A 28,000-nucleotide genomic window follows, 5' to 3' on the forward strand; every position below is an offset into this window, starting at 1 on the left:
TGTAGTCCACTGGGATCTACTGCAATGCACTGGGATTACTGTAGTCCACTGGGATCTACTGCAATGCACTGGGATTACTGTAGTCCACTGGGATCTACTGCAATGCACTGGGATTACTGTAGTCCACTGGGATCTACTGCAATGCACTGGGATTACTGTAGTCCACTGGGATCTACTGCAATGCACTGGGATTACTGTAGTCCACTGGGATCTACTGCAATGCACTGGGATCTACTGTAGTCCACTGGGATCTACTGCAATGCACTGGGATTACTGTAGTCCACTGGGATCTACTGCAATGCACTGGGATTACTGTAGTCCACTGGGATCTACTGCAATGCACTGGGATCTACTGCAATGCACTGGGATCTACTGTAGTCCACTGGGATCTACTGCAATGCACTGGGATCTACTGTAGTCCACTGGGATCTACTGCAATGCACTGGGATCTACTGTAGTCCACTGGGATCTACTGCAATGCACTGGGATTACTGTAGTCCACTGGGATCTACTGCAATGCACTGGGATTACTGTAGTCCACTGGGATCTACTGCAATGCACTGGGATCTACTGTAGTCCACTGGGATCTACTGCAATGCACTGGGATTACTGTAGTCCACTGGGATCTACTGCAATGCACTGGGATTACTGTAGTCCACTGGGATCTACTGCAATGCACTGGGATTACTGTAGTCCACTGGGATCTACTGCAATGCACTGGGATTACTGTAGTCCACTGGGATCTACTGCAATGCACTGGGATTACTGTAGTCCACTGGGATCTACTGCAATGCACTGGGATCTACTGTCACTGGGATCTACTGCAATGCACTGGGATCTACTGTAGTCCACTGGGATCTACTGCAATGCACTGGGATCTACTGCAATGCACTGGGATCTACTGTAGTCCACTGGGATCTACTGCAATGCACTGGGATCTACTGTAGTCCACTGGGATCTACTGCAATGCACTGGGATCTACTACTCTCACCTCTTTCTCAGAGTGGTCTGGCAGACCTTCACAACACTGATCACATCCTTCACCGTACGACGAAACTTGTGCATCCGAGCTGCTACCAGGAGCGCTGAGAGGAGAGGAGGAGGAGTTAACATTCAGGACCAGCTGGGCCATGACCCTGACCTCACGCCGTGACCTACCGGCCCCACAGAGGCCCGACGGCCGGCGGCCGGTGTGCATCCAGTCCCTCTTCATCCTCTGGACCAGACGCAGAGCCGTCATGGACACCTCATGGGTCTGCAGCCCGAACTCCAACCTGTGGGCAAAACGAGGGATGTAGAGACAGGGGTCTGAGGAAGAGGAAGCAGAGGAGGGAGGAGGAGAAGGACAGGGGGGGAGGGTGAAGAGAAGGAAGAGGAATATCAGTCATTGTCCAGAATGATTGATTAGATGTGTCCCCAACATCAAAGAATATAGATCATCTTGCAAAGAGACTCGCTCAACACCCGGGGGGTCCGTGCTGAGCGGCGGCCTCAGGGTCTGCTGCAGAGCATCAGGAAGTAGCGGGCTGTGCCGGGTCAGACCCAGGACCTGGTCCTCAGCCCTTCTAGGACCCTGCTGAGTTTGCTGCTGTGGCGGGGCAGTCGGAGGTCTTGATGCTCTCCTGTGGTTTATTGCCTCCAACAAACCCAGACTGGAGGTCCCTCTAGTGAAGCGGGCCGGGCGGCGGCCTACCACAGCATCCGGGTCGGTGGATTGGAGGATCTTAACGGCCGGACTGGCATATAGGGGCGGGGGGGGGGGGGGGCGGCGGCGGGAAGGCAGCGCTAAGACCGAACTGCAGAGGGGGAGTGGCTTAATTAGCCTCAACGAACTGATCAGATGTCTTGTGTCTCTTCTCGATGAAGAGGAGTCGACGTGGAGGCGTGAGGAAGGAGAGCAAGAGGATGCCAGAGTTTACAGGTCTCAAAAAAAGCTCTACAAACCAACATCGTGAGTGGGCTCGATCATTGGTGCTCGAGGGAAACGCCGGAAGTAACAAGTTCCTGTTACCCAGTTTAAAGACTTTAATCCCTTCTGTTGCTCTTGAGAGAATGTTTAAAGACGTTAACTCCTTCTGTTGCTCTATAGAGGTTTAAAGACTTTAATCCCTTCTGTTGCTCTAGAGCAGCGATTCCCAAACTGTGGGCCGCGAGAGGTCATTTACAATAAATTATGGCGCCGTACGTGATGGCCGCTGTGTTGCGAGCTCCCGGATTTTGTAGCAGTTTTTTTATATTTATTCTTCTTATTGCGACTATTTTTGCACAAAACGTTAGCAGCCGGTTAACGTACGACAGATGCACACTTCTGGAGATTGGATCGGCAGTTGCTCGCCGCCTACCAGAGTTTTTCAACTCTTACTCGGACGTCCCGCCAGGAACAGTAGCGGAACTATCTCCGTCCATTTTAGGCGCGATCTCACGCAAACGTCGCCGACGGAGGGGGAAGCGAGCTGGCGTGCTGGTCAGGCTGAGACGTCGAGCCAATCGACCCCACTACCCACCATTTTACTGGCAAATGTACAGTCTTTGGACAATAAGCTATGCGAGCTACAGGCTCGTATTCAATTCCACCGGGAAACTAAGGACAACTGCATCATCTGCCTTACGGAGACATGGATGTCGGAGGAGGTTGCCGACTCAGCCATCGAGCCGGCAGGATTTTCCGTCCACCGCGGACAGAACAAAGACTCTCTCTGGTAAAGATCGTGGAGGGGGGGTATGTCTCATGATAAACAGATCTTGGTGCAACCAAAGTCATGTACACACTCTCAAGTCGTTCTGTTCCCCGGACCTGGAGTACCTAATGCTCTTGTGTCGACCATTCTGGCTACATGGAGTTTACAGCAGTCACCGTAACTGCTGTGTACATTCCGCCTCAAGCTAACACGGACATAGCGCTGAAGGAACTCTACGGGCGATCAGCGAGCAGGAGTCGGCACACCCGAGGCTGCTTTCATTGTGGCGGGGACTTCAACAAAGCGAACCTGAAGAAAGTTCTCCAAGTTCTACCAACACATAAAAAGCAACACGAGGGGAGCGGATTCTGACCACTGCTACACTCCCTTCCGGGATGGATACAAAGCCCTCCTCCGCCCACCGTTCGCAAATCGGACCACCGCCCATCCAACTACTCCCGCCTACAGGCAGAGGCTTAAGCAGCAACCAATCGCTGTGAAGGAAGTGCAACGCTGGTCGGACCAATCGGAGTCTATGCTACAGGACTGTTTTGAACGTGCTGACTGGGATATGTTCAGGGTCGCGTCGGACAACAACGCCAGTGAGTACGTCCTCAGTCACCGGGTTCATCAAGAAATGCATAGATGACGTTGTTCCTACCAAGTCGGTTCGGATTTATCCCAACCAGAAACCGTGGATAAATGGCGATGTTCGCGCTGCACTCCGCACGCGTAACACCGCCTTTGACTCCGGGAATATGGCGGAATACAAAGAGCCCGCCACGACCTCCGAAGACCATCGGCTCTGCCAAGCGGGAGTTCAGGAACAAGGTGGAGGAAAAGCTCAAGAGCCATGACGTGAGAGGTGTGTGGAAGGGGCTACAGACAATTACGGACTTCAGAGGGAAAACCAGCGGTGAAGAGAACTCCTCTACCTCCCTCCCAGGCGAGCTAAATACATTCTTTGCTCGGTTCGACGTGAACGGCAGCCCGCCGAAGGCAGCGCCGCCGAGGAGACCAGCCTGCTGATCATCTCAGAGGCTGACGTGCGCAGAGCCTTCAAGCGGGTGGACATCCGGAAGGCGGCAGGTCCCGACCACATCCCGCGCGCCCTCAGAGCATGTGCAGACCAGTTGGCAGGAGTCTTCGCAGACATCTTCAACCTCTCCCTGTCCCAGGCTGTTGTTCCTGAGAGCTTCAAGATGTCCACCATTGTGCCTGTCCCCAAACACCCCAAGGTAACCTGCCTGAATGACTGGAGACCCGTAGCCCTCACCTCGATTGTCAGTAAATGCTTGAGAGGTTGGTCAAGGACTTCATTTGTTCCATGTTGCCTGCCACGCTGGACCCATGGCAATTTGCATATCGTCAAAACAGATCCACCGACGACGCAATTGCCATGGCACTTCACACCGCCCTTTCCCACCTGGAGGGGAGGAACTGTTGTGTGTGAATGCTGGTTGTGGACTACAGCTCAGCGTTCAACACTATTGTTCCCGCCAAGCTCGACACCAAGCTCAGAGGTCTAGGCCTGCACTCTACCATGTGCAGCTGGATACTGGACTTCCTGTCGGGCGCCGCCAGGTGGTGAGGATGGACAGTACCACCTCAGAGCCGCTGACCCCCAACACGGGAGCCCCTCAGGGATGCGTGTTGAGCCTCTCTCTACTCCTGTACACCCACGACTGCACGGCCATGCACAGCTCCAACGTCATCATCAAGTTTGCTGACGACACAACAGTGTTGGGGCTGATCACCCACGGCACGAGACGGCCTACAGGGTGGAGGTTGGATCACTGGTACAGTGGTGCCAGGAGAACAGCCCCCTCCCCCACGCCCAGAAGACCAAGCAGCTGATCGTGGACTACAGGAAGCGGAGAGGAGAGCACACCCCATCTCCATAGACGGAGTTGCAGTAGAGAGGTCAGCAGCTTCAAGTTCCTCGGCGGCACATCTCCGAGGACCTCACATGGACCACGCACACCACTCACGTGGTGAAAAGGGCCCAACAACGCCTGTATTTCCTTAGGCGACTGAGGAAATTCAACATGGCCCCCGCATCCTCAGAACATTCTACACCAGTACCATCGAGAGTGTTCTGACAGGTTGCATCACCGTCTGGTACGGGAACTGCACCGCCCTGGAGCGTAGGGCACTACAGAGGGTGGTGCGGTCGGCACAGTACATCGTTGGAGGTGAGCTTCCCTCCATCCTGGACATATACACCAAGCGGTGCGTGGCCAGGGCCAAACGGATGCTGAAAGACAATAACCACCCCGGCCACAAACTGTTCACCCTTCTACCGTCAGGCAGGCGATACCGCAGTATCAAGTGCCGCACAAACAGACTGAGGGACAGCTTCTTCAGTCAGGCCATCAGGCTGCTGAACAAGGACTGAGACCCTCATTAACACTATACACCAGAACATATTCTGTGAATATCTATGGCCATGGTGTATATTTTATTTTATTACATTGTTTATATATATATATATTGTATATATATATTGTATGTATATACATATATATATATATATAGTCTCAAAAAAGTGTATATTTTATTACATTGTTTTATATATATATATTGTCATGATGTATATTCTATTACACTGTTTTATATATATATTGTTAATACTTTCTTCTTTTTTGTGTGTGGATATTGTATAGTTTATTCTCATTCTTATTCTTTTTTTAGTCTGCTACTGCTGTCGGGTGTTTTGCACATAAGAATTTCACGAACCGATTATACTTGTATAAAAGGGGATGTGACAATAAAAACTTGAAACTTGATAAATAAATAAAATGTTTTTAATTTTCAATTTTGAAAAGTTTGAAATTAATATAAAAATATTTATGATTTAAATTACGTGTTATTCTTTTATCTGACCTATTTTTCTGACCGCCAAACAAAACAATGTCAAATGGGGCGCCCTCTTATAGTATTAGTTTATGTTTTGATCAGAGTTGTGATCAGCGCCGCCGCTCCCATAACATGCACTACGCGCTGCGCGTAGGGCACCAAGTCCTGAGGGGGCTCCACAAAATCGGCAACAAAAAAAATCCTCATAGTTATAATAATTATAATGCCGATATTATTTAAGTCTAGAAATATTAGGCGCCTTTTAGGCATGTATATCACAAAACAGGCAGAACAAGAGATATATTTAATCGCTCAGCACCCCCCCCCCCCCGTTAACACATCTCGGGTCGCATCGCTCTTTTCTGCCGTGATGCGCGCCGACACATCCGTGCACACAGCAGGGTTTTTCCTGGGTCAAAATGGGTCTTCGGTGCTCCCAAAAATGTTTGTTCATGCACGTCGGGCTGTTGAGTGAGTGATCAGCAGCTGGCCGCTCAGACAAGTCGCGCGCCTCCCTCAGCCCCCCCACGCTGGTTGTAATTTAAGGCTTGGGTGGGCCGCAGAAGATTTTCAGATTTCAAATTGGGCCGCGGCATTCTTGAGTTTGGGAACTGCTGCTCTAGAGCAACAGAAGGGATTAAAGTCTTTAAACCTTCTCTCTAGAGCAACAGAAGGGATTCAAGTCTTTAAACCACAGTTTGGGAATCGCTGCTCTAGAGAGAAGGTTTAAAGACTATAATAGATAGATAGATAGATATATACTTTATTAATCCCCAAGGGGAAATTTGTCGAGTTGTCCCTTCTGTTGCTCTAGAGAGAAGGTTTAAAGACTTGAATCCCTTCTGTTGCTCTGTAGAGGTTTAAAGACTTTAATCCCTTCTGTTGCTCTATAGAGGTTTAAAGACTTTAATCCCTTTTGTTGCTCTAGAGAGAAGGTTTAAAGACTTTAATCCCTTCTGTTGCTCTAGAGAGAAGGTTTAAAGACTTTAATCCCTTCTGTTGCTCTAGAGAGAAGGTTTAAAGACTTGAATCCCTTCTGTTGCTCTGTAGAGGTTTAAAGACTTTAATCCCTTTTGTTGCTCTAGAGAGAAGGTTTAAAGACTTTAATCCCTTCTGTTGCTCTAGAGAGAAGGTTTAAAGACTTTAATCCCTTCTGTTGCTCTAGAGAGAAGGTTTAAAGACTTGAATCCCTTCTGTTGCTCTGTAGAGGTTTAAAGACTTTAATCCCTTCTGTTGCTCTATAGAGGTTTAAAGACTTTAATCCCTTTTGTTGCTCTAGAGAGAAGGTTTAAAGACTTTAATCCCTTCTGTTGCTCTAGAGAGAAGGTTTAAAGACTTTAATCCCTTCTGTTGCTCTAGAGAGAGAAGGTTTAAAGACGTTGACTTGTTCTTACCGATGGCGGGAGCGTTGATGCAGAGCTCACGAGCCAACAGCAGAAAGGTTTTCCCCAGAATATAAACGTTCACCTGCATACATGAAAGTAAATGTTATGCAGTTTATATAAATCTATGTCTGCTGGTCTCTGCTGGTCTGAGGTCAGTCCTACCTGCAGCAGGTCACTCAGGTCCAGCAGCATGTCTGAAACACAATTCAGGAAAACCTTGTGGAGGTCAGAGGTCACCGTCAAGCCCTGACTGACAACATAAAGTCAGACCTTGTGGATGTCAGAGGTCATCGTGAGGCCCTAACAACAACTCAAACCTTCACACAAAGCATGTCCATGGTTGCTAGGATACGTGGCGTCCCCTCGGTGCGACACACCAGGTAGAGGCAGGCGGCGATGACGTGCTCCGTCTTGCGTCCTCGGGTCAGGTGTTTACTGACAACCATCTTGAAGAAGTTGAAGGCCGTGTCCAGACAGTGCTGGTTCAGCTGCAGCTGACTGCCCAGCTGCTGGATCTGACGCTTACCTGGAGACACAGAGGGTCACTCAGGGGATGCCAGGTGAGGAGGAGGGTGAGGAGGAGGAGGAGGAGGAGGAGGAGGGTACTCACCGCCCTGCAGGGTCTGGGCTCTGGACTCTTTTCCAACACTGGTGTGAAAACCAGAACCAAGAAGGGGGGCCTTAACTGGACCTGTATATAAAAACAAGACCACATCTATTAATGAGGACTACATTGAGCTGCAGTGGAACATTCACCTGCTGCAATCAGACTCAACCAGCCTCAGCTGAGGCTCCACGGTTACCGTGACAACCAGGTGATTAGTTCACCTGGCTGCAGGGAGAGAGTTTCCTCAAAGACACAAAGACACCGAGACGCTTGAGCTGCGACAACATGAACACTGCTGTCATCATCGGGTGAGTTCTACTAGTCCCACTGGACAGGTACACATTTCACTAGGTAACCACAAGTCCTCCATGTACACACCTCACTAGGTAACCACTAGTCCTCCATGTACACACTTCACTAGGTAACCACTAGTCCTCCATGTACACACCTCACTAGGTAACCACTAGTCCTCCATGTACACACCTCACTAGGTAACCACTAGTCCTCCATGTACACACCTCACTAGTCCTCTATGTACACACCTCACTAGGTAACCACTAGTCCTCCATGTACACACCTCACTAGGTAACCACTAGTCCTCCATGTACACACCTCACTAGGTAACCACTAGTCCTCCATGTACACACCTCACTAGGTAACCACTAGTCCTCCATGTACACACCTCACTAGTCCTCTATGTACACACCTCACTAGGTAACCACTAGTCCTCTATGTACACACCTCACTAGGTAACCACTAGTCCTCCATGTACACACCTCACTAGGTAACCACTAGTCCTCCATGTACACACCTCACTAGGTAGCCACTAGTCCTCCATGTACACACCTCACTAGGTAACCACTAGTCCTCCATGTACACACCTCACTAGGTAACCACTAGTCCTCTATGTACACACCTCACTAGGTAACCACTAGTCCTCCATGTACACACCTCACTAGGTAACCACTAGTCCTCCATGTACACACCTCACTAGGTAACCACTAGTCCTCCATGTACACACCTCACTAGGTAACCACTAGTCCTCTATGGACACACCTCACTAGGTAACCACTAGTCCTCCATGTACACACCTCACTAGGTAACCACTAGTCCTCTATGTACACACCTCACTAGGTAACCACTAGTCCTCTATGTACACACCTCACTAGGTAACCACTAGTCCTCCATGTACACACCTCACTAGGTAACCACTAGTCCTCTATGGACACACCTCACTAGGTAACCACTAGTCCTCTATGTACACACCTCACTAGGTAACCACTAGTCCTCTATGTACACACCTCACTAGGTAACCACTAGTCCTCCATGGACACACCTCACTAGGTAACCACTAGTCCTCCATGTACACACCTCACTAGGTAACCACTAGTCCTCCATGTACACACCTCACTAGGTAACCACTAGTCCTCCATGTACACACCTCACTAGGTAACCACTAGTCCTCTATGTACACACCTCACTAGGTAACCACTAGTCCTCCATGTACACACCTCACTAGGTAACCACTAGTCCTCCATGTACACACCTCACTAGGTAACCACTAGTCCTCCATGTACACACCTCACTAGGTAACCACTAGTCCTCTATGGACACACCTCACTAGGTAACCACTAGTCCTCTATGTACACACCTCACTAGGTAACCACTAGTCCTCCATGTACACACCTCACTAGGTAACCACTAGTCCTCTATGTACACACCTCACTAGGTAACCACTAGTCCTCCATGTACACACCTCACTAGGTAACCACTAGTCCTCCATGTACACACCTCACTAGGTAACCACTAGTCCTCCATGTACACACCTCACTAGGTAACCACTAGTCCTCCATGTACACACCTCACTAGGTAACCACTAGTCCTCCATGTACACACCTCACTAGTCCTCTATGTACACACCTCACTAGGTAACCACTAGTCCTCCATGTACACACCTCACTAGGTAACCACGAGTCCTCCATGTACACACCTCACTAGGTAACCACTAGTCCTCCATGTACACACCTCACTAGGTAACCACTAGTCCTCCATGTACACACCTCACTAGGTAACCACGAGTCCTCCATGTACACACCTCACTAGGTAACCACTAGTCCTCCATGTACACACCTCACTAGGTAACCACGAGTCCTCCATGTACACACCTCACTAGGTAACCACGAGTCCTCCATGTACACACCTCACTAGGTAACCACTAGTCCTCCATGTACACACCTCACTAGTCCTCTATGTACACACCTCACTAGGTAACCACTAGTCCTCCATGTACACACCTCACTAGGTAACCACTAGTCCTCTATGTACACACCTCACTAGGTAACCACGAGTCCTCCATGTACACACCTCACTAGGTAACCACTAGTCCTCCATGTACACACCTCACTAGGTAACCACTAGTCCTCCATGTACACACCTCACTAGGTAACCACTAGTCCTCCATGTACACACCTCACTAGGTAACCACGAGTCCTCCATGTACACACCTCACTAGGTAACCACTAGTCCTCTATGGACAGGTAAAACTAAACCTCACCATTTATTTTCAGATGTCTTATTATCTGCAGCAAGTTCACAGAAACTACAGCTAAAGATCAACTGGAAGGTAATCTGTCTTTACTGGTTCATTTAATAATAACGGAAGCGTGGCAGCCAATCAGCGCCTACGGCTCCTCCCCCACCACCAACACTCATTCACATCCATACGAACCGGGGTGAGCCATGTGGTGCATGTCTTTATGATGGTGGGGGAAACCGGAGTACCCAGAGGAAACCCACGCAGACATGAGGAGAACACGAGGAGAACACGAGGAGGACATGCAAACTCCACACAGAAAGGACCTGGAACGACCGGGATTCGAACCCAGGGCCTTCTTGCTGTGAGGCGACAGTACTACCCACTGAGCCACCGGTCTTTACTGGTTCATTTGGTCTTTACTGGTTCATTGGTCTTTGGGGGTGGGTGCACAGCGTCTTTGGGGCTGATTAAAGTGTTAATATGAGGAGTCTATATTTGATTATTTAACAGCCACAAACTAATTTGTTGGTGACCTTTTGACTTGATTGACATATTTTAAGGTCGATGAGCTGCAGCAGACTCAGGGTTTTGTCTCGTCAGGTTCTGTGGATGCTGTTGTTCAGTCGGCGTGTCGGGACCGTTACCTGTGGATCCACGTCACCTCAGCACACACTCCTCGCTTTGAGGCTGTAGGTCAGTTCTTAATGTTGACACTTCTGTAGTACTCAAAACCACCTGTCCATCGGTCTACCGGTCCATCTGTCCTCTAACGTCAGTCCTCTCTGCGTCCATTCTAATGTAGATGGAGATGGCGTGCACGCTATCAGTGAAGATGTTGCCTCGAGCTGTGGTTACACCATCAGCACCTTCAAGATGGATGGCTTCACCACCTTCAGAGCTTCATACTACTCTTGCTTCACCCACAACCAGGTAGCTCCACCTCCTAGAAACCCACCCACAACCAGGTAGCTCCACCACCTAGAAACCCACCCACAACCAGGTAGCTCCACCTCCCAGAAACCCACCCACAACCAGGTAGCTCCACCTCCCAGAAACCCAGTCTCAGCCAGGTAGCTCCACCACCTAGAAACCCACCCACAACCAGGTAGCTCCACCTCCCAGAAACCCAGTATCAGCCAGGTAGCTCCACCTCCCAGTATCAGCCAGGTAGCTCCACCTCCCAGAAACCCACTCGCAGCCAGGTAGCTCTTCTGTATTATGAGGATTACAGGAGTCCAGACTGAGTGCTGATTCTATTTTTCAGAATGAAGAGGTGTTTACCTTCAGCTTTAATGTGAAAGTGAAGGATTCTAGTGGAACGTGGGTCAGTTGGCCTGTGTCTGCAGTCTGTGCTGGTCTGATCTGGACTCACAGAGAGATCACTTGTGAGGAGGACTACATGGAGGTCAGAACACCCACAACTACTACTGGGAGTTTCTCAATACATGGAGTCTTAAAATAGATGAGTCTAAACTAAAAGTATGTCTTCACTAGCCTTACAATTCGATTCCGATTCACCTGTAAAAAATTCTCGATGTTCGTTCATGAATTTTCTGTCTATGGTTTTTTTTGATCAAGCGACGCGTCTTTTATTTTAGTGCTACACGCCTGCGATGGAAGACGCTGCATCTATTCATTACCGGTCTCTTTGAGAGCCGCTTCAGTGCTTAAACATTACAAAAAAACATTGTACGGTGTTCCCATTGCAGCTCTATGACGTCTCGCACTGAATTATCTTGGCAGCTAGCGGACCGTCCTCACTCACGGGCCTTCTACTCCTTTTTGGTTTAAGTTAGAGATGCACCGATCAGGTTTTTGGTGCCGATCACTGAAATCAGGATCTGCCGATCACCGATAATACCGAACACGGTGTCGATTGAAGCATTCTATTTATTGTGTAGCATTATTGCCTAGGACTATGAGGAAATACATATAAAAAGCACCTCAAACATTAAAGAAATTACAGATTTCTTTAAACATTTAGGACTTTTACTTTGAAAAATGTCCTAATTGATACATACAAATTATTTGATTGCCAGTGTAAGGGATTTCAGATATGTATGGAACACATCTGCATCATTCATTTCCTGGAACTCTTGGGGAGATCTATATACAGGACTTTGTTTAACATACAAAAGTCTGACTTATTTTTATAAACTCTTCCTTGGTACAGTAAACATGTTTTAATGTTAGCATAATTTAAGCTAAATCTCAGAAACGATCTATAAAGATACAAAATCAGTTCATTGTTTACTTTGATATGATTTGTCGACATCTTATTTTGACAAACGAATGTTGTTTCACGTAAATCCTTACGCTAACTATATCAAAACCGGATGTTGTCACATAAATCCTTCGCTAACTATCAAAACCCTCTTAGCTCCCGATGGAATGTGTTTAGCGTGAGCATCTCTAGGGGCAGACATGTGAGAGTCGGCTGAGTCGACCCAGAGATTCAACTCGGGGTACGGGGACGCCGCTCGGCGGTGAGGATCCCCTCTGACCTCTGCGGCCCTCGCCGGGCGCATCGTCTCCGTTGCGCGGCGATTGAAACGTCTGATAGTTCTCTCAGATGTTACGTCATCTGATCGGCCGTTTTGAGAACGCCGCTCAAAACCGATAATGGGAATATCGGCCGATATGGATCGGCGCCGATCAGATCGGTGCATCCCTAGTTTAAGTCACTGCATCTCCTGTCAGGCTTGGCAACGTCACGCAATGAATTTCTGCCCAACATTGTTCAAACGGAGCAGCTAAGATTAGAAGGGAGAGCCAGGCGTTAACGAACTGCTAAATGTAGTCTCTCGGTTCCACGCACTTGGTGTGGATATGCCCCGTTACAGCGTGGTAAAGACTTCCACTGAGCTGGATTGAACTTGAGCAATTAGAAACTGTTTTTTAAGGCTGGGTTCATGATGTCGACAGGTAAACGTGAACAGAGAGTCTTCATGTGGAGGTCCGCCGGGGGACATTGGACAGATGTGGCAGGCCGCCTTCTCTCAGGTAAAATCACACCAGCAAGCACCTCAGGAACACTCGAGTCCCATGTGACGGCTTCCACGGTAGAATAAGTCCTTATTTGGCCCCTCTTCCTGAATGGTTCATCCAAACGTAGTCACCTATTTCCCAATATCAATTACTTGGTTAGCTGGTAATATTGTGACAGTCTTAACCTAGTCAGATCTGTTGCATCTTTTTAAATCTCTTTTAAAACTTGCATTAATTGGAAAATCCTTTTAATGGTAAATGGAACTACCAAATTAGACTCAAGTTATCCTTTGAGTACTTGGTTTCCAAAGTTGATCCATTTGGTTTGTGGTGTTCAGGTGCAGAAGATGGCCAATCCTGCCTGGCAGCTGATGTTCTTGCAGAGTGATGGACAGGTGTCCTACATGTCAGTCAGTGAAGCCCAGAGATGGGGCTACAGCCTCACCTCCACCGCCCAGAGATCGGTGCTGCGTGCTCGTTACAAACGGCCACAGGCTGAGATGACCATGGTGGGTAATTCTGTAGGCAGACAGTCGAAGGCCCAGAGCCCTCAGACATGTATACTACGATGTCTTCACTGAAATTAAGTCTAGGGTGCTGGGCCACGAATGACACGGTAGGATTCAAGACCTAATTTCCATGAAGATTAAGTGTAATGTTTTAAACGGTCAAATATTTCAGTGTATTTCTGAACGGTTAAGAGTACTACACGTATTGAGCCCCGTATTGTCGGTGGATAACACTAAAGCCAGCAATTTCTGTGCGTTACCAAACCATTGATGAGATTAACATAAATGTTGGTGGACTTTCTGGACTTGCATTTCAGGAGAATTAATGTTTTTTTGAGAACATAAGACTTAAAGTTATTGCGGTAAAACAGAAGTAATTCTTCTTCATGATTATTGTCAGGTGGACGGCGTCCTCGTGGAGGTTGTCCGTGTTTCTCTGTTTACGAAGCAGAAGCTGATGGTAGTGATCATCGATGTGACCATGGCCTGCACAGTCAGTAGGTTTTCCCTCTATAAACCCACCTGGACTAGAAGCTGAATTCCGGCTGATGGGTAAACGGTGCTGATGGTGATTCTGTTGATCCTACCTCAGATTCGGGTTCATTCGACGGCGCTCGGCTGGTGTGGGACATACCCCTGGTTATGACCTCTCTGGTCGGAGAGGGAGCCGGTTTTGAAAGTCGGAGCCTTAATCTAGGGGTGGAGGGGGTTCTGCTCGACAAACTCACTGCCACCGCCAGAGGAATCAGTCTGGTCCAACAAGCATACATGATCCAGATCGGGGTTCCTTTTGGGGCAAAGGGCGGCTACAGGAAGGTAAAGTCAATCCATTTCAGATTGGGACAATAGTTTTGAAGAAAACGCATTTGGTTCTGAGCAGTTGCACTACACACGCAGATGAACCGGAACATTCTCCAGCTGATTGTCAGTTTCTGCTTGTCCACAGAGTTTGGTGGTGAACAACATGTACAAGGAGATGTATGTGATCTTCCTGCTGTACGAACATGTCTTCTCTTTGCTCTATGAAGATGGTAGCACAATTGACACGAAACACCGAATGCTCAGAGTGCTCGACACACCGCTGCTCTGCCGTCCGCCCTTTGACCTTGATCGTAAGTCGCCCAGTTTTCAGACCAGAGGAAGCGTCTGTCTCACTCGCATCAATCCAATGGAGTTGTTTCTCTGTTGTACATTTTAATGTCTTTGAGTTGGTCAGACTGAGGAAACTTACCGTGGGAACTAAAGATGGACATTTGGTGGCGACTGGTCAATAGAGGACCAATAAATTATACAAATTGTCAATATTTGATTTGGAATATATCCGGTAATATTTGTAAAATAGGATATCTGTGCAAAATATATGCTTTTCCTGCACGTCCTGTCTGCATGTCTCAGCTGGGGCCTGAATAGTTTTGGCCCAGAAGAGGTGGGTCTAAGAAGCCGTTTAGCCTATTACTGAATAAAGATATAAATGAGTGATGTATAATTTGGCCAATCGGTGTCCTAAAACAGATTGAGCTTTGGGCCAAAGCTGTGCGTTCTCGTCAGACACTTTTCTTAACGACATGACGTCAGTGCGAGCATTTCTCTTCCAAGAACACCCGATCAACTGAAATCTCTCCAAGACTCGTTTGAGAGAAGAACTTTGGTGGAGAAACTTCAGGTAAAACAACTGGGCCCAGATCAACCGGACTTAAGACCAAACTGGCTGGCTGAAAGGGAAGCGGCACAGGAAGCTTCTATAGAGACTAGATCACCAGAAGGTCTAGAAGCTTCTGTAGAGACTAGTACACAAGAAGGTTTAGAAGCTTCTGTAGAGCTGGATGCTGTTTATATTTGTATAAATCTCTAGACAGATCCACATGGACAGTTAGAGTAAGGGACATGAACACACAGAAAACATGAGAACACGCATGATAACTCCTCAAGCTCCATATTGGGCAAAGTGATCAAATGTTTTTGTCTGGACATCTTCTCCCTTGACTTCTGTTTCTTCCTGCAGAGACTGTGAGTGACCACAAGGTGTTCAGCGTCTACCTGGGAAACATTCCTGCTGATGTCATGTTGGAGGAAGTTGTGATTAATGGAAAACTTGTGTCGGAGAGCACCGAGCGGGGCTACAGCATCAGTCCTGTTGCTCACGTCAATGGCAGCCGAGCCTACAAGCTCCGGCTGCCCTTCGAGACCACCATCACCCACTGGATGGTGAGGGCTCCAAACAGACTCGCGGTGACCAGGAGTGTGTGTTTTTTCCATTGTGGATTTGGCCTGGAGTTTAGCTTGGCTGAGGTGACTTTGATCCATATCTGGAGTCTTGGAAGGGTTTCTGGACAGCAGGTGGCTCATTTTGGACTAGTTTGATCTGCTTGTGCTTGTTAGCCTGCATGAAGCTTGATTTTTGGCCAAGACTTGAAACTGGAACCGTCCTTTATATGGTGACTGGTTGTAGTAATTGTCGTGGTGCAATGTCACATGAACAGCACTGCTTTCAACTACAGAGACAACATGAACTTAGATTTAGTGTATTCTAAGCAGAGCTCAAGTTTAGCTCCAGAGAACGTTCCGCTACATGTACTTCTCTATCCGGTAACCTGGATTAGCCTGATATTTCCTGTGCTGTTTTGACTGGTTCTGAGGCGTTAGTCTAGTTTTGGTCAGGATAGAAAAGGGCTAAATAATTCAGGCAAGATGAGCATTGGCAAAATTTGACATGGCAAACCAGACTGGTCTCACAAAGATGTAATATTGTGTTTATTTTAAGCCTTTTATGTTGCCTCCTTTCTGAGACACCTGTTTGGTTCCAACAGTACCTGGGTCAAGGTGTGGCGCAGTACTCTATAGATGTAAACTTCACTTTAACCATCATGCCCAAGAGAAATGCCTCCTACTACCACCATACAGTCATCACAGCACGAGTATTAAATTCATGTAAGTACATTAGTTCCTACTCTTCGCTGCCCTCATCTTTCACTGGTCTCCAGGCTGGAATGTGTAAACCCATCAGGACTTTTCTTTAAAGTCCCTCCAGAAATTACAGCTCAGTGTTCCGGTGGAGGAATCACCTTCAGCGTGGTCAGACCACCTCGAGCCGAGCGCCTTTGGGAGGTGGGTGTCGACCACGAGCCTCTGACATCACAGCTGGCAGCACAAAGAGGATACCGCCTCCACAGCGACACCCAAAGGACCACCCTGGAAGTCCCTGTGTTCTCCCTCGGATACACCTATGAAGTAAGAGTCCACAGCGTTTGTGGGTGGGTGGTCCCTTACTAAAAACTCAACCTGAATTTGACTATACATCAAATCTCCGCCTCCACTAGCCCTTGTCGATGTGTCCTTGAGCAAGACACTTAACCCCAAATTGCTCCTCGTAGCTGTGTATGTAGGTCACTTTGGGTAAAAGCGTCCGCTCAATGTAATGTAAAAATCTCAACATGTGGCCCTAAGTTTAACAATCACTTTGGTTGTTCAGATCGGATCAGGAAAAACTCCCCGAAAAACCCCTTAGGAGACCAGATTGAACTTCTAATAGTTTTTAACCTCTTGTCTAATTTAAGATAACAGGAAACGATCACAAGCTCCCTTCAGTTGAGTGAAACCATCTCATTTCTGTAATCTTTGTTTTCCCCAGGACATCAACCTGTCACACTTTTATGGAACAATAAAGCTTCTTCTGAGAGACACCAAAACTCTGGCGGTCCAGACATCCACCTCAAAACGTTGTCTCTTCAAAACAAAGGACATAATAGGTAACCTGCAGTCTTCAAGTTCAGTTAAGATGGTCAACCTGCCATCAGCTAGGTAACGTTTGTCATCCCCACACTCTGAACCACTTCAGGCTAGGACGGAAAACCGTAATGTCAGGGTTCGAACTCTGTCAAGACGAGTTGAACCTGAATTTAAAATTGGAGGTAGTAATTGAACATGGTGGAGACTGTCATCTACACGCTCTCCCCCTCCTGATTCTTCCCTGGGTAGATCCCCCCCTCCTCCTCCTCTAACGGTGCCGCTCTGTGCTATCTCAGTTTGCTCTGCAGACGGGACAATGACGGTGGTGACTACTCTGACCTCCACCTGGCCGGCCGTGCAGCCTGACAGAATCACTCTGCTGGACCCCACATGTGGACCAAAGGAGACGGACGGATCCAGAGTTCTGTTTGAGGTCAAGGTGGACTCCTGTGGAACCAGAACCATGGTACAACTTCAATACTCTTTGTAGGAGAAGAGCGCTCATCGGTAGCTCCACATCACAGAATTGGCACTGAAACCATGAGCCCGTCGGTGTGCAACCGCTGGTACTGCTCAGTGTAGATGGAGTAAGATCAGATGTGTATATTCAAAGGTGTTTCTTGTTAACTGATGTTTGAAACAGGTCGGGGAGTCATACGTGGTCTATGAGAACCAGATCCTCTATGACAGACGGCTAGTTGCAGATGGACCAAACTTAATCTCCAGAGAATCTCAGTTCAAGTAAGGAAAACTCATCGGAACCGCCGGAACTTGGTCGTGCCTGTTTCTCTGTTGGAGAACTTGGCCTGTAATCAATATTTAAAAAAAAAAGTTTAACAAATACTCAAAAGTAAAGTGTATTGATTCTTGAACAGGTTGACCGTGAGGTGCTTCTATCCCCTGACTGGAGTCAACAGACTGTCTATGGACAGGCTCTTCAGTTCAGAAACTCCTGGATTTGGTTCCGTAAAAGTCTCCGAGAGCCTTAAAGGTTACAGTCAGTAATCCAAATCCAGTTTGAGTTGAATTACAGGATCTTAAGATCTCTTATTTTTCAGCAGATTCATTAAATAAACTCCCTGCCGAAGACTGTTTGCATCAGGAAACTGGAAACCCTGTCAACATACCGACCAAGCAGGTCTACCAAACCACAGCGACGGGGGGAGTCCTGCCTCACCCAGGTGTCGGTCCTCGGCCCAAAACTGGAACCAGCGAATTCATCCCAGTACCAAGAGGACACAACCAGCTGCTCCACTCTTCCCAAAACCTCAACACGTTTCCAGACCTTAACCTTGTGCCTCCTCCTGAGGGTCAAACCACCGGTATCAATGTCCCACTGCAGGTTTTAGCTCCTCCTGATCATCTATATGACAATTCAGGACGAACTGATGAAAACCCAGCCTTGAGCTCATCCAGCAGGATTCCTAATTCTGCAGTTGTAGAACAGTTTGAAAGTAACTGGGGAAGCGCCGATCAGACTCCGACACCAGAGGGAACATGGGAACAGCCTACTCTTGGCCAAAATACTATCGTAAAGCCTAATGAAGACCTGCAGGGTCTTAAAATTTATCTTTCTTCTGGCATTCAAGAACAAATCCAGCAACTTGAGGCCAGTCTGGATATGAGCCTTTACAGGCCTTTGGCTGTTGAAATGACCAACACTCAAGAGATGCCTGGATCCCAGCCTCAAAGTAAAACATATGCTTATCAAGCCTCTTGGCTTCACCCAGTCCTTCAACCAGCATCTCAGTCCAGCCCAGACCACATTGGCAGAAGAGAACCACTTCTGTCTAGCAGAGACCAGAAATACATCTCGGCTAATCCCAAAGGCCTCTCGTTTGAAAATACTACGTCCACCTTGTATGGAGACTCACAGGAGTCTGTCAGCACAGAACCCACATCTACCAGCCAAGTAACCCAACACCTGCAAAGACCAGGGACCGTTGAAAGAAGGGATATTGAGACGGTTCAGTCCAAAGGGGAGCCCCTGAGGGTTGAACCTCTGCGCAAATTTGATTCTTCTGGACATCCACTCCACCAGAAACCAATCATCCAACGAGCAAACTCGCACCTCTCTAATCCCTCCCAGTATGCCACTGGTATGACAGCTGATGGGAACCACTGGATGTCCCAACAGCTTCCTGAACACCGAGGTTTAAACAAAGGAGAGGAACATCTGCCGGAGAAAATGGGTTTGTCATCACTGAAGCGGAAACGAGGTGTTCGTGGTATCGCGGTCCAACCGGATCAATCTGCAGTGATCCGCCTCTCGGACCAGTCCCCAAACCAGCAAGACCACCAGCAGAAACTGGGCCGTCTGTACCCAAACGTGGGCCAATCAGTGGCGGAGACGGGAAACGGTGGATACAGGAATCTCCTGAGTGATGTTCCTCGACCAATGGGTATAAAAAATATGCAGACTCAAAATATAAAGTTCCTGATCGTGGTGTCGGAACATGTTTTTAAAAAAAAATGTTTTTCTCCTTTGCCACCATTAGGGGCATCGGACATCAGTCAGGCTTGTTCCCAGTCTCCGAGAGACTTCCAACCCACGAGGAGCCCCACCACTCAGTCTGACACCGGGGAGCCACCAGCAGGACGGCCTACCTCAGTCTGACACCGGGGAGCCACCAGCAGGACGGCCTACCTCAGTCTGACACCGGGGAGCCACCAGCAGGACGGCCTACCTCAGTCTGACACCGGGGAGCCACCAGCAGGACGGCCTACCTCAGCGTCGCACCACAGAACCCCCAAAGCGATTGTCCACATTGCAGAACAGGGACTAGGACCTGAAACGGTCATTAATCCAGTTGTAACGTTTATAAATTGATCAGGCGATAAATGTTCAATAATTCTGGCGGCACAGAAAATGATCGTGATATATGATCAATAATGTTGCCGTTTGTATGAAAGCTGCATCCGTATATTGCTGTCGGATAAGAAAGTGCTGTGTCTGCAGACTCAATAAAGCCTCAGTGATGCTCTGGTGCGGAGCAGGTGACAAACATCGTCTCTTCACTGGTCACATCTTAGGAACACAAGTCGAGAGCCTGCCATGCATGTTGGAGCCAGACGCTCGATGTCACGATATTAGTGAGGAAGTCTCTTCAGCTCTGGCTGAGAAATAATCTTTCAGGCTTTACTTTTCACATTTCTTCAGTGTAGAAGGACACAACATTTGTTAGGAAGTTTATTTTGTCCTGTTCTAAAAGCTGAATTTTCTATGTTCTTTGAAACCATTGGTCATGTGACGTTTTACTGGTGTACGAGTTTCTCACCGTCGGCAGACACGAACTGTCCCACAGCCGAGGAAACGCCTCCGCTTCCCTCCACGAACTGAACCTCCGAGACGATGATGTTATCTTCCAGAACCGAACCACAGCTGGTACACACCGCGCTGCCCCGGGCCTGATCCACGTCTATGTCGGACCCCCCACAGGTCCTGCACACCCTGGAGCTCATGGTGAAGATCAGAGGTCGAGACAGCCTGGAGGTCAGAGAGGTGACGTTAGTGTTCTAGATGATCAAACCGGTCAAGTTAAAGTAGGGAAGATGTTCAGATGAGTTATCTGTTGGACCCTAACCCTGCTAACGGTAAGCATGGAGCCTTGTGGGACGCCGTCTTGGACTGTCTACCAGTGATGTTCACGTTTAGCTCTCCACTGACAATCTAGAGTCGAGCGCAACAGCATTGAACACCAAAGAAAGAGCCGTGTCCGGGAGCAGTGTCCTGGAGCCGAGTCCTGGCCCACACAAGCTACACCGGGTCTCTGGACCCGAGGACCGGGCGTCTCGACCTCCAGTTACGTTAACGCTCGTAGTCGGTGACGTCATAACATATCTTGATCTATCATATTTTGAGACGTATTAATAATACTCCAACAGTAGTTCCTCACTGTGACCTATCCGGTACATCACATCCTTTCATCCAGTAAGTCATTAGTCCGGTAAATAAATGTTATAATATAAGCAGCAGCCTATTCAACATTAAACTATTGTATATTATAATATTCAGTGTTGTCACTAACATCAAACTAAATCGATAGTTAACTAAAGAAAATAACCGTTAAAAACAGTTCAAACGTCCATTAACACAAATCTAATTCTTCATATTACTGAAGTGATGAACTCACCAATAGTAGAAATCAGTTAGTGAAACAATAAAGTCCAGTTGGAGTCGGAATGGAAAACAGTGGAAAACAAAGAGTCCAGTAGAACCAGTTTGGCGGTCAAAAACACGACGAGTCCGTTCGGTTCCCGGTAGAATCCATGTCGTCGTCGGGCTGAACTACAGGTATTTAACCGTTAATCTCTACAGTTCACATCTTAAATACGGATTATTTATTAGAGGAATCAATGTTCCGATGTTTGTTTTCTTCCTGTGGCGCTGTGAAATGACGTCAGAGTAGAAATCTCGCGTGGGGGAGTTTGTAGATGCATTGCGGAATAATTAAACTATTTTCATTGAAAATGATAGATGTTCCGTTTGAGTTATAAAGTTATAATTGACTGACTACATTCACATGGTTACTGTAGAACACAAGATGGGTTGGGTTATATGCTACATCTAACCGCACACCCCCACAGACCGGAATGAACTGTCCCAACCGGCGTCGCGTGATGACGTAAAAGCGCGGGTATTTCGCGGATGTGAAAAGAGTCTTTGCTCGTTTCAAAACAACTTTCTGTCTCCGGCTTGGACGCGTTTCTGTGACGGAGCCAGCGGCCGGACAGCATGTCCTCAGCCGGGACAAGGACACAATGGACCGGCACCTGATGGAGCTCCATCCGAGGGTCATCGCAGCCGTCAGGAGAGGTGGCGCAGCCGCTACACCGCCTTCATCCCGAAGCCGTTCATGTACACTTACAGATTCAGAATATATAACAGGGCTCTCAAGTGTCACGCATTGAGCCTGAGACTCACGCATTTCGGTCTTAAGTCACGCACTCCCGCCACACATCGTATTTCTCACGCTGAAAAACTCTCGTCTATTTAATGTTTTAATGTGCCGCAGCGCGCCAACATGAGCCGGGCTCACCGTGGAGGAATCAAGCGCTCCCCTGGAGTTCTGCTGTGAGGAGCCACTTATCAGCCAATCAGAAAAAAGAAATGGGCCACACAATAGCCAATCAGAAAAAAACCAGTATCTGTTGTATCTGGGTAAGATTTAATCCAGCAACCAATGAAAATAAAGCATCCTAGAATTGCGCGCGACTGACTGATATCCGAAAATTTCGTTCTGCTGGGGGGGGGGGGGGTGATGTAAATGTCACTCTTGCCTGTCGTCAAAACTTGCGAGCCCTGTATATATATGTATCTATCTATTGATTGTTGTGGGATCAATGGCTCCTTGCTCCCCCTCCAGCCCGGCTCCAGTCCTTCAGGGAGGTCCTGAGTGTCTCCAGTCCAGACCTGCAGAGACTCACCGGCCTGTCGGCCTCAGACGTCCAGCAGCTGCTCACCACGGCGGCCACCGGCTGCAGACGCCACCCTCCAGTCCCAGGTCAGACCAGGAGGGGCACTCCCATTGGACGTCTCAGGTGATGTCGCCACAGTCGTTCACCCTCACGCTCCCTCCACAGCCCTGCTGCTCCACCGCCGGCCGGAGGGCCTCCGGCTGGGGCTCGGCTGCCCCGTCCTGGACCGGCTGCTGAGGGGGGGGCTGCCTGTGGGGGGGGTGACCGAGCTGTCGGGAGAGAGCGGCGCAGGGAAGACCCAGCTGGCGCTGCAGCTCTGTCTGTCTGTCCAGTACCCCACACAGTACAGAGGGCTGGATTCAGGTCAGTGAACGCACCATCAGAAGAAGCAAAATGAGCCCAAATGTAAACTGATGAGACGCTGGTGTCGACGGTGCTGCCTTCACTGGGGCGGCTTTAGCTCAGTGGGGTAAGAGGGCCGTCCTGCAACCGCAGGGTTGTGGGTTCGATCCCCGCTCTCCCCATTAGTTGCAAGTCGAAGTGTCCTTGAGCAAGGCACTGAACCCCCAGTTGCTTCCCGGGCGCATCACCGCAGCCCACTGCTCCTTAATAACTAAGGATGGGTTAAATGCAGAGAACTAATTTCCCCTTGGGGATTAATAAAAGTGTAAAAGTGTATATTCTTCTTCACTGACGCCGGTGTCGTCGGTGCTGCCTTCACTGACGCCGGTGTCGACGGTGCTGCCTTCACTGACGCCGGTGTCGTCGGTGCTGCCTTCACTGACGCCGGTGTCGACGGTGCTGCCTTCACTGACGCCGGTGTCGTCGGTGCTGCCTTCACTGACGCCGGTGTCGACGGTGCTGCCTTCACTGACGCCGGTGTCGTCGGTGCTGCCTTCACTGACGCCGGTGGCTGTGGGTCACAGGAGCGCTGTACATCTGCACTGAGGACCCGTTCCCCATCAGACGTCTGCAGCAGCTGATCCGGCATCAGGCCCGTCTGCGCGCCGACGTCCCTCCGGCCCTCGTCAGCAGACTCCAGTTCAGCGATCGCGTCTACATCGAGCACGCCGCCGACCTGGTGAGTCTGACCTTTGACCTCTGGCGGTGCTGTGGAGGGGCTGACGGGCGGCTGTTGTCCACCAGGACTCGTTGCAGGTGTGTCTGTCTCGCCGCGCCCCCCTGCTGCTGGCGCGGGGGCTGGTCCGGCTGCTGGTGGTGGACTCGGTGGCGGCTCTGTTCAGGTCTGAGTTCCAGGCTGCTGATTGGCTGGCGAAGACTAAACGGCTCCTCACCCTGTCCTCCACACTGCATCACCTGAGCCTGGAGTTCACCACACCGGTCCTGTGCATCAATCAGGTCACACACACACACACCGGTCCTGTGCATCAGTCAGGTCACACACACACACACCGGTCCTGTGCATCAGTCAGGTCACACACACACACACCGGTCCTGTGCATCAGTCAGGTCACACACACACACACACCGGTCCTGTGCATCAGTCAGGTCACACACACACACACCGGTCCTGTGCATCAGTCAGGTCACACACACACACACACCGGTCCTGTGCATCAGTCAGGTCACACACACACACCGGTCCTGTGCATCAATCAGGTCACACACACACACACACCGGTCCTGTGCATCAGTCAGGTCACACACACAGACACACCGGTCCTGTGCATCAGTCAGGTCACACACACACACACCGGTCCTGTGCATCAGTCAGGTCACACACACACACACCGGTCCTGTGCATCAGTCAGGTCACACACACACCGGTCCTGTGCATCAGTCAGGTCACACACACACCGGTCCTGTGCATCAGTCAGGTCACACACACACCGGTCCTGTGCATCAGTCAGGTCACACACACACACACACCGGTCCTGTGCATCAGTCAGGTCACACACACACCGGTCCTGTGCATCAGTCAGGTCACACACACACACACCGGTCCTGTGCATCAGTCAGGTCACACACACACCGGTCCTGACCCGTTGTCTCTGTTCCAGGTGACGGATGTCTTCAGCAGCTCGGCCTGCGTTACGGGGTGAGGAGCCGAGTCTCTCGTAGTTCATCACTCTTTGGTCCTCATCCCGCCCCTGAAGATGAACATGTCCCCCCCCCCCAGGCCCCTGTCCTCCAGCGTGGCCCCGGCTCTGGGGCTGGCCTGGGCCAATCAGGTGATGGTCCGGCTCATGATGCGCCGGCTCCACAGGACGCTGATCCACGGCGACCAGAGCAGCGCCCTCCGCAGGCTGGAGGTGGTGTTCGCTCCTCACCTGCCCAGAAGCGGGTGCGATGCCGGAGTGTGGAGGGAGGGGGTCAGAGGAGCGTCGGGGGAGGGATCAGAGGAGCGGGGGGGGGGGGGGGGGTCAGAGGAGCAGTGGGGGAGGGGTCAGATGAACCTGACTTCTGTTTAACGATGAATGGAACAGACGGACGATGATGTCACTAAAGTTGATGATGATGTCGTCACTAAAGTTTAACCCTAACCCTATGTTTACATATTCCATCCATGTTACATGTGTACATGTTACATTTTTATATACTACATGGTTCCATGTGTACATGTTTACTTACTACATGTGTACATGTTTACATACATGTTACATTTTTATATACATGGTTACATGGTTACATGTAAACATGTTACATACTATATGGTTCCATGTTTACATATTACATGGTTCCATGTTACATGTTTACATATTACATGGTTCCATGTTTACATGTTACATACTATATGGTTACATGTTTACATATTACATGGTTACATGTTTACATGGTTCCATGTTACATGTTTACATGGTTCCATGTTACATGTTTACATATTACATGGTTCCATGTTGCATGTTTACATATTACATGTTTACATATTACATGGTTCCATGTTTACATGTTACATACTATATGGTTACATGTTTACATATTACATGGTTCCATGTTGCATGTTTACATATTACATGTTTACATATTACATACTATATGGTTCCATGTTACATGTTTACATATTACATGGTTCCATGTTACATGTTTACATATTACATGTTTACATATTACATGGTTCCATGTTTACATGTTACATACTATATGGTTCCATGTTACATGTTTACATATTACATGGTTCCATGTTTACATGTTACATACTATATGGTTACATGTTTACATATTACATGGTTCCATGTTACATGTTTACATATTACATGGTTCCATGTTTACATGTTACATACTATATGGTTCCATGTTTACATATTACATGGTTCCATGTTTACATGTTACATCCTATATGGTTCCATGTTACATGTTTACATGGTTCCATGTTTACATGGTTACATGTTTACATATTACATGGTTACATACTATGGTTACATGTTTACATATTACATGGTTCCATGTTTACATGTTACATACTATATGGTTACATGTTTACATATTACATGGTTCCATGTTACATGTTTACATGTTTACATATTACATGGTTACATACTATGGTTACATGTTTACATGTTACATACTATATGGTTACATGTTTACATGTTACATGGTTCCATGTTACATGTTTACATATTACATGGTTCCATGTTTACATATTACATGGTTCCATGTAACATGTGTAAATGTTACATGTTTACATATTACATGGTTCCATGTTTACATGTTACATATTATATGGTTACATGTTTACATATTACATGGTTCCATGTAACATGTGTAAATGTTACATGTTTACATATTACATGTTTACATATTACATGGTTCCATGTAACATGTGTAAATGTTACATGTTTACATGTTACATGGTTCCATGTTACATGTTTACATATTACATGGTTCCATGTTTACATATTACATGGTTCCATGTAACATGTGTAAATGTTACATGTTTACATATTACATGGTTCCATGTTTACATGTTACATATTACATGGTTCCATGTTTACATATTACATGGTTCCATGTAACATGTGTAAATGTTACATGTTTACATATTACATGGTTCCATGTTTACATATTACATGGTTCCATGTAACATGTGTAAATGTTACATGTTTACATATTACATGGTTCCATGTTTACATGTTACATACTATATGGTTACATGTTTACATATTACATGGTTCCATGTAACATGTGTAAATGTTACATGTTTACATATTACATGGTTCCATGTTTACATGTTACATATATGGTTACATGTTTACATATTACATGGTTCCATGTAACATGTGTAAATGTTACATGTTTACATATTACATGATTACATGTTTACATATTACATGGTTACATGTTTACATATTACATGGTTCCATGTTATATGGTTACATATTACATGGTTCCATGTAACATGTGTAAATGTTACATGTTTACATATTACATGATTACATGTTTACATATTACATGGTTCCATGTTTACATATTACATGGTTCCATGTAACATGTGTAAATGTTACATGTTTACATATTACATGGTTCCATGTTATATGGTTACATATTACATGGTTCCATGTAACATGTGTAAATGTTACATGTTTACATATTACATGATTACATGTTTACATATTATATGGTTACATGTTTACATATTACATGGTTCCATGTTTACATGTTATATGGTTACATGTTTACATATTACATGGTTCCATGTAACATGTGTAAATGTTACATGTTTACATATTATATGGTTACATGTTTACATATTACATGGTAACATGTGTAAATGTTACATGTTCCATGGTTCCATGTACAGAAGCTATTTAGCCTCTTGTACTGAAAAATATCCCACAACGCTATCAGATAAGAGATCCGCTGGAACCGGAAGTGACGTCAGCACGTCTTTCGACGTAAACACACCCGATTCCGCCTGGACGGAGATCCTTCACAATAAAGGTTCCAATTGAAACGCCAACCATGTCAATGACGTAGTTGCACATCATTAAACATATAATAGAGGAAAAGAGACTGACAGGAAGCCGGAAGTAGAGAACAGTTCTCCCGGTATTCTATTGTCTCCCTCCTGGCGGCGTCTCAAACAGCAGCACCACCCCCTGCTGGCATTTACAGGTAAGACACCGTGGCAGGCTTTTGTCAATACGCATGCGCAGTAAAGTGTCCTACAAACGTGAAGTCTGGAGAATCTGCTTTCAAAATAAAAGCGTTAATGTCGTGTGACAGTTTCTGTGAAACGGAACCTACAAACATCAATAAATATACAAATGACGGGACTGTTGTTTTGGTCTCTGACCCCTCGTGAAGACAGGACTTGTATTTTGGAAAGAAGACAC

The 28,000-nt window shown here is 47.6% G+C and overlaps 2 protein-coding genes across 2 annotated transcripts in view; one reads left to right on the forward strand and one right to left on the reverse strand.

Moving 5' to 3' along the window:
- The window catches only part of brf1b (BRF1 RNA polymerase III transcription initiation factor subunit b), a 38,223-nt gene extending 16,574 nt beyond the window's left edge, over positions 1–21,649 (reverse strand). Inside the window, exons 1-8 of the mRNA XM_056427695.1 lie at positions 21,422–21,649; positions 20,567–20,775; positions 7,533–7,613; positions 7,275–7,448; positions 7,085–7,116; positions 6,932–7,004; positions 1,159–1,308; positions 992–1,085 (exon numbers count right to left, since the gene is read on the reverse strand). Of these exons, the coding sequence (XP_056283670.1) occupies positions 992–1,085; positions 1,159–1,308; positions 6,932–7,004; positions 7,085–7,116; positions 7,275–7,448; positions 7,533–7,613; positions 20,567–20,750 (788 nt within the window). The 5' untranslated portion in view covers positions 20,751–20,775; positions 21,422–21,649. The remainder of the gene's footprint in view (positions 1–991; positions 1,086–1,158; positions 1,309–6,931; positions 7,005–7,084; positions 7,117–7,274; positions 7,449–7,532; positions 7,614–20,566; positions 20,776–21,421) is intronic.
- A 289-nt stretch (positions 21,650–21,938) lies between these two features.
- xrcc3 (X-ray repair complementing defective repair in Chinese hamster cells 3) lies at positions 21,939–25,138 on the forward strand. Its single transcript, XM_056428859.1, has 7 exons — positions 21,939–22,104; positions 22,655–22,792; positions 22,872–23,069; positions 23,633–23,787; positions 23,853–24,065; positions 24,728–24,765; positions 24,847–25,138. The coding sequence occupies exons 1-7, from the start codon at positions 22,050–22,052 to the stop codon at positions 25,136–25,138; spliced, it is 1,089 nt and encodes a 362-aa protein (XP_056284834.1). The 5' UTR covers positions 21,939–22,049.
- Positions 25,139–28,000: the final 2,862 nt, after the last annotated feature.

The sequence above is a fragment of the Pseudoliparis swirei genome, chromosome 12, assembly GCF_029220125.1.
Source record: "Pseudoliparis swirei isolate HS2019 ecotype Mariana Trench chromosome 12, NWPU_hadal_v1, whole genome shotgun sequence".
Lineage (NCBI taxonomy): Eukaryota > Metazoa > Chordata > Actinopteri > Perciformes > Liparidae > Pseudoliparis > Pseudoliparis swirei.